The sequence below is a fragment of the Otolemur garnettii genome, unplaced genomic scaffold, assembly GCF_000181295.1.
Source record: "Otolemur garnettii isolate 467f Iridium unplaced genomic scaffold, OtoGar3 scaffold00100, whole genome shotgun sequence".
NCBI classification, from domain to species: Eukaryota; Metazoa; Chordata; class Mammalia; order Primates; family Galagidae; genus Otolemur; species Otolemur garnettii.
The window spans coordinates 4,614,218-4,624,705 of NW_003852495.1; the positions used below are offsets into that span (position 1 = coordinate 4,614,218).

At 49.0% G+C, this 10,488-nt stretch overlaps 1 protein-coding gene across 1 annotated transcript in view; it reads left to right on the plus strand.

The window, feature by feature from the left end:
- GPI (glucose-6-phosphate isomerase) overlaps positions 1–10,488 on the plus strand; it is a 38,532-nt gene that overhangs the window by 3,079 nt on the left and 24,965 nt on the right. The window contains exons 4-6 of the mRNA XM_023516891.1: positions 1,302–1,421; positions 8,739–8,822; positions 8,967–9,199. Of these exons, the coding sequence (XP_023372659.1) occupies positions 1,302–1,421; positions 8,739–8,822; positions 8,967–9,199 (437 nt within the window). The remainder of the gene's footprint in view (positions 1–1,301; positions 1,422–8,738; positions 8,823–8,966; positions 9,200–10,488) is intronic.

Sequence of the window (10,488 nt, forward strand, 5' to 3'; positions counted from 1 at the left end):
GCCACCTTAGGTGTATGTGGCTGGCGCCTTAGCCGCTTGAGCCACAGGCGCCGAGCCGGAAGAGAGTTTCTTAAGGCTTGCTCAAATGTTTTCTTGGAGAACTTAACTGATATATCCTTGCTGCAAGTTTCATTAGTGAAAAGAAGAATTTTTTTTTTTTTTTTTTTTTTTTTTGTGAAAAGAATTTTATGTCACAGAATACCTCAGCCTCTTCAGCAGTAGGAGTCGGTAGAAAGCAGTGGTAAGGCCAGGCCTTGTGGGCCTTGCTCATGATTTGCTGTGGAATCCTGGGAGTGTACCCAGAGTCTCCGCCCTTGTGGTGTTATTTTCTTCCTTTTACATATGAGGAATCCAAGGCTCAGAGGTCAAGTTGCTTATCCAAGACATGACAGCTGTAAGGGGCAGAGCAGGGATTCACACTCACCTGTCTTGCACTGCTGGGCTAGGCTGAGAGAGGCTGCAGTCAGGGAGGGCTTCCTGGAGGTGGGGGGATGCATTTGCCTGTGGAAGGCTGGGCAGGATTGGGGTCGGGCAGGGTGGCATGAAGCCCTCTGCCTTAGTGAGCCTCTCACCAGATTGGAATCCCAGGACTGTCCTTTTCCTGCCCATCTAGGGTCTTTAGGGGGCAGGAAAGACACACATACACCCATATTCCCCCCAACCCCCCGTAGGAGGGGGTGCCATTTAGCTCACGTGGCCAGGCCAGCTGCCTGGTACCTGTTACAGACTTTAGGTCTGGATTGGTTTCCAGAAGTTGGTAGTGATGCAACTGCCTGGGAAGAGAAGCTCGAGTTGCCTGCCTTGCTCTATTTCCAAGGGGCTTAGGACACTTTCCAGAAGGTGCCAGCAGACACCATGTACTCTCCCAAGGAAGATGAGGTTACATCAGGCTTAATGAGCTCTGGTCCTAGAAGGCAGCTTTTGCTGGCTTCCGACATGTCCTGTCACCATTCTCTGCCTTTGCTTACTGTTCTTTCCTCTGGTTGTTTGTGCCTTGAGCATCTATAATAACCCTCAGGGCCTGTCTCAGGCACGTTCAGGTTACCCACTATCCCCCTCTGTCTGCAACACAATGGGGGTGACACATGCTTTACTTTCCCCAGACTCCTGGGGTAGGGAGCTTCTATTTCCTTAAATATATAGGGGTTCTTGGTATAAGACCACGACGTTGACAGAGGCCTCAGGGCTTGCCTGTCTAGTGGATAGAGGACTGAGGTGACTCTCTGGACCACACTGTACCATGCCCAGCTAGGAGTGTGGCTGCTGAGTGGGGGTCTTCACACTCTGACCCTTGCCCCCAGGATCGGGCAGTGTTACATGTGGCCCTGCGGAACCAGTCAAACACACCCATTCTGGTGGATGGCAAGGATGTGATGCCAGAGGTCAACAGAGTTCTGGAAAAGATGAAAACTTTCTGCCAGGTAAGTAGTGGCTGGGCTGGACTTGCCCTTGGCTGTGTATACATGTATTTGGGATGCTGGAAGCCCCGATGGCCGGCTCCTCCATTCTCCCTGGAGGCAGGACTCAGGCCCTCACTATAGCCTGAGGTAGGGGTGGCCTGTGTGATCACTGCCCCTGGGATCTCTGCTGAGCCTCCAGTTTCCTTAGCCCTGCTCTGAGGGAGCCCAGGGCTGGCAGCCGTGGACGTAGTCTCTTTCCTGAATTATAAACACCTGTGGTCTCAAGCTGGCCAGAGGCAGAAACCTGAAATAAAAAATGAGCTTCCAGAGAGACAGGATAGTGGGGGAGACCTGCATTTCCTCTTTCTTTTCTTTTCTTTTTTTCTTTCTTCCTTCCTTCCCCTCCCTCCCTCTCTCTATCGACAGAGAGTCATCATAGTTGTCAGCAACCTCGAACTGATGACACCTGTGGTGTCATCATAGTTGACAGCAACCTCGAACTCCTGGGTTCAAGTAATCCTCCTGCATTTAGCCTTCCAGGTAGCTGGGACTACAGGCGCCCACCACCATACCTATCTAGTTTTTTCTACTTTTAGTAGTGACGAAGTCTCACTCTTGCTTAGGCTGGAACTCCTGAGCTCAGGCGATCCACCCACCTCAGCCACCCAGACTGCTAGGATTACAGGCATGAGCACCGTACCTGACCAAGACTTGCATTTTCTAACCTCTTTAGTCATATTCCCTTATTGCATCATCCAGAATCAGCCAAAAGAAAAGTTGTGAAAGTGCCTCAACCCTACGCCCTGCCCACTCCCCAGAGGCAGCATTTATAAAACTTCCCGTGCTGGTGTGATAGTTCATGCCTATAACCCTAGTGCTTTCGGATAGCTTGAGGTCAAGAGTTCAACACTAGCCCAGAAAACATTGTGACACACCATCCCTAAAAAAAAGAAAAATTATCCAGGCATGGTGGTGGGCGCTTATAGTCCCAGCCCCTCAGGACACTGAGGCGGGAGTGTCAGTGTTTGGACCCAGGAGTTTGAGGTTACAGTGATTATGCCACTTGCACTCCACCCTGGGCATAGAGCAAGATCTTATCTCAAAGAAAAAAGATTACATAAAAAAGTTTCCTGTGGAATCTTCCAAAATGTGGCTTTGCATGTATTAGCATATGCGAGCACCTGCTGTCTCCTCTTTGAAACACATACACTTGTACACGCACATGCGCACACACACAGGTTCATTTTCTACCTACTCTTCTGCAGCTTGTTCCCACTTAGAAATAAATATGTCAGGGCAGTACCTGTGGCTCAAAGGAGTAGGGCGCTGGCCCTAGGCCCTAGGTTCAGGCCCAGCCCCTGCCAAAAACTGCAAAAAAAAAGAAAAAGAAATACCTCGGAGGTGTCCCTATGTCACACGCACATAACCACGCCCACTCCTTTTCCTGTGTATGTCAGGCAGGGAGAGGGGTTGCCTCAGAAACCACCTCCATTTCCCCACATCAACCACTATTACATCAACGTCTATCCCAGGAGTGTTTCTGCAAAGGTCAGCAGACACCCCCCAGCCTAGAGTACCGGGTGATGTCTGGGGGCCATGTGTCTCCACAAGTGAGCATGTCTGTCCGTATGGGCCGTGCATGCTCTGCGGGTGATCATCCAAGCTCACCTCGAAGAGCAGTGGCCCTTGTGTGTGGCTGGTCAAAGTCTGTTTGATTTGGCCAAGGGCCACTTTTAGACCTGAAAATGATGCTGGCAGTAGGAGGTGATCTTGGCATCGATCCTGAAGGCCTGGCAGCCTTAGGAGTGGGACTTCGTAGAGGAAGGAAGCCTGGGATCGAAATGGGAACCTGGATTCCAGAATGTCTCTTAGGGTGGTCAGTCTGCATGACAGGCTCTGGGTGTGGGTAGGGAAGGGCATTTCCAGCTGAGTGCTGTGAGTGGCAGAAATGATGTGCCTCAGAAACTGGGGCTCTGTTTGATCAATCTTAGTGTGCTCTGGCATGCACAGAGCACTGTGGACAGTGTAACACACCATCCCTAAAAAAAACTTATGGACCGAGTGGCACTGACCATCTGGATTCCTGTTTCCAGGAAAGTCCTTCCTTAAACCTGGCCCCTGGAGTACCTGACTCAGATTGGTGGGATATTTATAGTTCATATAAAGCTTCTGAACAGCAGTAATTCCGTGGTGAGGAACATTCCCCATGGCTATACTCTGGAAAGTTTGCCAAGATTGGGTGAAGATGTTCAGTGTGACCTTGATTGTAGCGGCAAAACCTGAAACCCGGCTCGGCGCCTGTGGCTCAAGCGGCTAAGGCGCCAGCCACATACACCTAAGGTGGCGGGTTCGAATCCCCAGCCCGGGCCTGCCAAACAACAATGATGGCTGCAACCAAAAAATAGCCAGGCGTTGTGGCGGGCGTCTGTAGTCCCAGCTACTTGGGAGGCTGAGGCAGGAGACTCGCTTGAGCCCAGGAGTTGGAGGTTGCTGTGAGTGTGATGCCACGGCACTCTACCCAGGGGGATAATAGCTTGAGGCTCCGTATAAAAAAAAAAAAAAAAACCTGAAACCCATCTGCACTCATTTATCAGAGGACTTATCAGTAAAACCAGTGTATATACACATATTGTAGTCCTGCGTGCACTTAGGAATTAGGGAGCTGCTACTGGATTGACTCACTGTGCCACTCAGGACATAGTAGGACATTGAAAACAGTAGTCAGAGAAGTAGTGGGTGTTGGAAGACTTTCTCTGCTCTAATAAAGGATATATCTAGTTATATTAAAGATAAACACATTAACCCCTTTGGGGAATGCTTTTTTTTTTTTGGAGACAAACCCTCACTATATTGCCCTCAGTAGAGTGCTGTAGCACCATAGCTCATAGCAACCTCCAACTCTTGGGCTTAAGCAATTCTCTTGCCTCAGGCTGCCAAGTAGCTGGGACTACAGGTGCCCGCCACAATGCCCAGCTATTTTTTGTTGCAGCTGTCATTATCTAGCTGGCCCAGGCCCGGCTTGAACCCGCCATCCTTGGTGTATATGGCTGGTGCTGTAACCACTGTGCTATGGGCGCCGAGCCAATAGCTCCCTCTCTGGGCTTTATCTTCACACTGTGCTTTTGTGACGGTGCCTGGCTAAGGGGGATGCTTTATTACAACCCTTGGTGTTGAGATTGAGGAATGAGAAGCTGACCCACTTATTTCTTTGTGTATTAATGGAAATTTTCCCATGGCTGTCAATTAGTTGTTAAATTGAAAATAAAAGTTACTGGGTCTTGGCTCGGCACCTGTAGCTCAAGCAGCTAAGGCACCAGACACATACACCAGAGCTGGCAGGTTTGAATCCAGCCCGGGCCTGCCAAATAACAATGACAATTACAACCAAAAAATAGCCAGGCATTGTGGCGCACACCTGTAGTCCCAGCTACTTGGGAGGCTATGGCCAGAGAATCACCTAAGCCTAGGAGTTAGAGGTTGCTGTGAGCTGTGATGCCATAGCACTCTACCCAGGGCGACAGCTTGAGGCTCTGTCTCAAAAAAAAAAAAAAAAAAGTCACCAGGTCTTGATTTGGGAAAGACATGAGCATGTATTACTTTTCTTTTCTTTTCTTTCTTTCTTTCTTTTTTTTTTTTGGTGAGATAGTCTCAAGCTGTCGCCCTAGGTAGAGTACTGTGGCATCATAGCTCACAGCAACCTCCAACTTGAGCTCTAGTGATCCTCTTGCCTCAGTTTTTCTATTTTTAGTAGAGATAGTGTCTCACTTTTGCTCAGGCTGGTCTTGACTCCTGAGCTCAAGCAATCCACCTGCCTCGGCCTCCCAGAGTGCTGGGATTACAGGTGTGAGCCCTCTCTCCCAGCCTTGTATTACTTTTCTATTGATGTGTAGGAATTACTTTAAAACTTGGCAACTGAAAATAGGAGTTGCTACTTCTTTTATTTCTTTTTAGTTTTTATTTTTTATCTTATTATTATTTTATTTATTTATTTATTGAGACAGAGTCTCACTATGTTGCCCTGGGTAGAGGGCTGTGGCATCATAGCTCACAGCAACCTCAAACTCTTGGGCTTAAGTGAGTCTCTTGCCTCAGCCTCCCAAGTAGCTGAGGCTACAGGTGCCCGCCACAATGAGGGGGCCACAGTGCCTGGCCTTACTGTTTTTTTCCTTTTTTGAGATAGGGTCCCTCTCTGTTGTGTAGGCTAGAGTGCAGTGGCATCATTGGAGCTCACAGCAACCTCAAACTCCCAGGCTCACTCAATCCTCCTGCCTTAGCCTCCTGAGTAGCTGGAACTACAGGCACACACCAACACATCCAGCTGATTTTTCTGTGTTTAGTAGAGATGGGGTCTTAAACTCTTGGTTTCGAGCAATCCCCCACCTCAGCTTCCCAAAATGCTAAGATTACAGGTATGAATCACTGTGCCTAGACGAGATAATTACCTTTTTTTTTTTTTTTTTGAGGCAGAGTCTCACTGTGGTGCCCTGGTATCCACATGAGTGCTGTGGTATCACAGCTCACAGCAACCTCCAACTCCTGGGCTTAAGCAATTGTCTTGTTCCAGCCTCCTCAGTAGCTGGAACTACAGGCACCTGCCATCACACTTGGCTAGTTTTTTCTATTCTAAGTACAGACGGGATCTCACTCTTGCTCAGGCTAGTCTCAAACTCCTAAGTTCAAGCAATTCACCTGCCTTGGCCTCCCAGAGTGGTGAGATTACAAGCTGTGCCCGGCTCTAGGTAATTAATTTTTAAAAACGGGAGGAAATGAAAGGCACACAATAGCAGTTCTAAAATTCAGCAGGACATGCATTGCCAATTATTTGGGTAGAACTCAAGGCCTGGGAACAAGGCTTCAAGGCTCCTGACTTCACTCTTATGCATTATTTTTACGGGACAGGTAAAGACTGCACAGTTTTCTCAGCCTGTTTACTACCTGTGCTAGCGTGGGTGTCCTAAAGCCTCTTTTTCTTCGATACTATTTCCTGTCCTTTTCAGTCCAAGCTGATGGTGTTTCTGACAATTCAGTTATTTTTAAAACTTTGTGGGTCTCTTATGAAGCTTATGGGGGAGGGTTTCACAGTATTAGGCTGGAGCCATCCCTGTAGATTTCTCTGCAAGATAAATCCTTTTCTACTTTTGCTTCTGAGGCAGAGATAATACCCTTAAGCTTCTTAGAAGCTGTATCTTTGACCAAAAGGCTCTCTGTGTTACTCCTTTAACCTCTTCCTGAGGCCTCAGCAGAGGGTTTACAGCTCCCACTCTTTTTTGAGACAGAGTCTCACTTTGTTGCCCTCAGTAGAGTGCTGTGCTGTCACAGCTCACAGCAACCTCCAACTCTTGGGCTTAAGCGATTCTCTTGCCTCAGCTTGCCAAGTAGCTGGGACAACAGGTGCCCGCCACAACGCCCAGCTATTTTTTGTTGCAGCTGTCATTATCTAGCTGGCCCACGCCCAGCTTGAACCCGCCATCCTTGGTGTATATGGCTGGCGCTGTAACCACTGTGCTATGGGCGCCAAGCCAATAGCTCCCTCTCTGGGCTTTATCTTCACACTGTGCTTTTGTGACGGTGCCCGACATTTGATCTTTACAAAGGAACCACCTCTTACTTTTAGCATCACTCGTTGCCTGGAGAGTCTGGGAACTTTCAAACCCAACATTCCCTAGCTCCTTTTTGTTCTTCGTGTAGCTTATTTCTTCCCTATTGCATTTTGTTGTAAGCACCCAGAAGCCAGGAAGTTCCTTCCACATAGTCTGAAACCCTCTGTGGCTACACCGTCCAGCTCTTACTAGGTACACCTTTCCCTTTCCCTGCAGATGCAGGCAGCAGTGTGGTTCAGCTTCCACCATTACAAAACAAGGATTCTTTTTCCTCCAATTCCCAGTAATGCTTTCCTTCCTTTTTTTTTTTTTTTTTTGCAGTTTTTGGCCAGGGCCGGTTTGAACCCATCACCTCCGCTATATGGGGCCGGCCCCCTACTCCTTTGAGCCACAGGCGCCGCCCTCTTCCTTGTCTTTAAGCCCCTACCAGCGGCCTCCCTGAGAACAAGCAGACTTTGGCTCACAGTCTCTTCCGTTTTTTATTTTTTTATTTTTTAGGCTTTCATCAACTCTCTCCTCAAAGCCCTTCCATCTGTGGCCTACGTTTTTACGTTTTCATTATGACACTCATGCCACTTCTGGTACCAAAATCTGCCTTAGTTATCTTTGTACAAATTACACCCAAACTTGGCTTAAGTCAGCTGGAAATATTTATTATCTCACAGGGAGTGGCTCCCCTGGTTAATCATGATTTTGGGAAGGCTCTTAGGAGGTTGTAGTCAAGATGTTGGCTGGGGCTGCAGTTATTGGAAGGACTGGCAGGTCCTGGAGGATTTTCTTCCAGGGTAGTTCCCATACACAAATAGCGGGTTGGCGCTTCCTGTTGGAGAAGGCCTCAGTTCCTTGTCACACGGGCTGCTTCGTAGGACTGTGAGTGTCTTCACGGCATGGTAGGTGGTTTCCTCAAAAGCAAGTGACCCAGGAGAGCAAAGGAAGCTGCATGTTCTTTCATGACTGCACCTTTGAAGTCCCTCTCCATGTTTTTCTTTCTCTTTTTCTTTTTTTGAGACAGAGTCTCAAGCTGTTGCCCTGAGTAGAGTGCCATGGCGTCATACTATGGCATCATAGCTCACAGCAACTTCAAACTCTTTGGCTTAAGAGATTCTCTTGCCTCAGCCTCCCAAGTGGCTGGAACCACAGGCGCCTGCCACAGCGCCTGGCTGTTTTTTGGTTGTAGTTGTCATTTGTGTTCGGCAGGCCCCGGCTGGATTTGAACCCGCCAGCTCTGGTGTATGTGGCTGGCACCCTAGCTGCTGAACCGTGGGCTTCGAGCCCCTCTCCATCTTTTTCACAGCATCCTGATGGGTGCCCAGGTCAGCCCTCTTGAGCCCAGGAGGGAACTATCCAGGGAAGTATCCACAGGAGGCAGGACGCAGTGGAGTCCCACAGAGATGGGCTCTGTGCATATCTGCTCTTTCTGACCTCGGCACAAACCCGTCATAGTAGCTGGCATTTCACACCTAGCTGGGCTGCATTAGATTCTACTGAGAGTTCCCCCTGATTGTGCAAATTCTGACAATGCTACTGTGAAGTGGGCATGTCACCCCACTTTTCTAACAAGGAAATAGAGGCCAGGTGGGAGTGACTATGACTGGGATCTACCACTCTGGTCTGAAGAGACTCCTGCAGGGGCCTGAAAGTTGGGGCTGAGGCACAGGGACACAGAAGTGATGGTGTCTGTGAGCAGTGGCTTGACCACGGGGGTTTGGGTTGATCACATGTTCCTGTCCTGTGCCAGCGTGTGCGGAGTGGTGAGTGGAAGGGGTACACGGGCAAGGCCATCACGGACGTCATCAACATCGGCATCGGAGGCTCCGACCTGGTAAGGAGAGAACTACCTTAGGCTGGGGTGAGGGGCTGGGCGCTCTTGGTCCCACCCAGGGCCTTGTTCCACTGATGGGACCTCACTGTCCATACCTCTTGTAGGCCCTGGGATTTTGTTATCTGATACAACATTTCCCCACAGGGGCCCCTCATGGTGACTGAAGCCCTTAAGCCATACTCCTCAGATGGTCCTCGGGTCTGGTTTGTCTCCAACATTGATGGAACCCACATTGCCAAAACCCTGGCCAACCTGAGCCCCGATTCTTCCCTGTTCATCATTGCCTCCAAGGTATGGGCTCTGACGCGGCCTGACCCCCAGACTGTGCATGTTGGGGTGGGGAGGGATGGATGCTTTGCCATTGCCCTGGGCATCAGGTATTCCTGCCAGCTCTGAAGTGAGCCATGCTTTGTGGATTGGGTCAACAGCTGCCCTCAGACTGTCCCCTTGTCTAACAGACAGCAAATACAAGCAGAGCTGAAGAAAACCTGAATGGATTGATTTGAACCTTTGTCTTTAGGCCACACCCTCTTATTTTGTGGGGTCTCTGCTCTGCCTCAGACTGGTCTCTACTTTCTTCCTTTTTTTCTTTATTTTTGAAAGTTTCACTATATCACCCTCGGTACAGTGCCATGGCATCACAGCTCACAGCAACCTCAAACTCTCGGGCTCAAGCGATTCTCTTGCCTCAGCCTCCCGAGTAGCTGGGACTACAGGTGCCACCACAATGCCTGGCACCTGTAGTGGTGGCACCTGCTGAGCTACAGGCACCGAGCCTGGTCTCTACTTTCTTACAAATCTTTATGTTTACTCCTTTCTTTTCTTTTCTTTTCTTTTTTGAGACAGAGTCTCATTTTGTCGCCCTCGGTAGAGTGCCGTGGCATCATAGCTCATAGCAACCTCTAACTCCTGGGCTCAAGCGATTTTCCTACCTCTACCTCCCAAGTAGCTGGGACTACTTGGGCTACTAGACACAACGCCCAGCTATTTTTTTTGTTGTTGCAGCCATCATTGTTTGGCAGGCCCAGGCTGGATTTGAACCTGCCAGCTCAGGTGTATCTGGCTGGCGCCTTAGCCGTTTGAGCCACAGGTGATGAGCCTATTTACTCCTTTCTGATCCCAGAGCCATGCCTTGATAATATAGGGTCTCTATTGTCATTTATGTCTATTTACTCGCATAAATGTACATAAAGTATTATAAGAATTTCATCTGGGCTAGGAGAGGTGGCTCACGCCTATAATCCCAGCACTCTGGGAGGCCAAGGTGGTGGATTACTTGAGTTCAGGAGTTGGAGACCAGCCTGAGTATGATCAAGACCTCATTTCTACTAAAAATAGAAAAACTACCTGGGTATTGTGGTGAGTGCTTGTAGTCCAGCTACTCAGGAGGCTGAGGCAAGAGAATCACTTGAACCCTGGAATTTGAGGTTGCTGTGAGCTATGACACCATAGCACTCTACCCAGGGTGAAAGAGTGAGACAGAGTCTCAAAAAAAAAAAGAATTTCCTCTGAATTCTGAGATACAGCCCAGCTGGAGCTGTAGGAAGAGAGCAGTGGGTCTGACCTGCAGGGTTCAGGAGAGGGAGGGGCTTTTATTTATTTATTTTTTTGAGACAGAGCCTCAAGCTGTCCCCCTGGGTAGAGTGCTGTGGCATCACAGCTCACA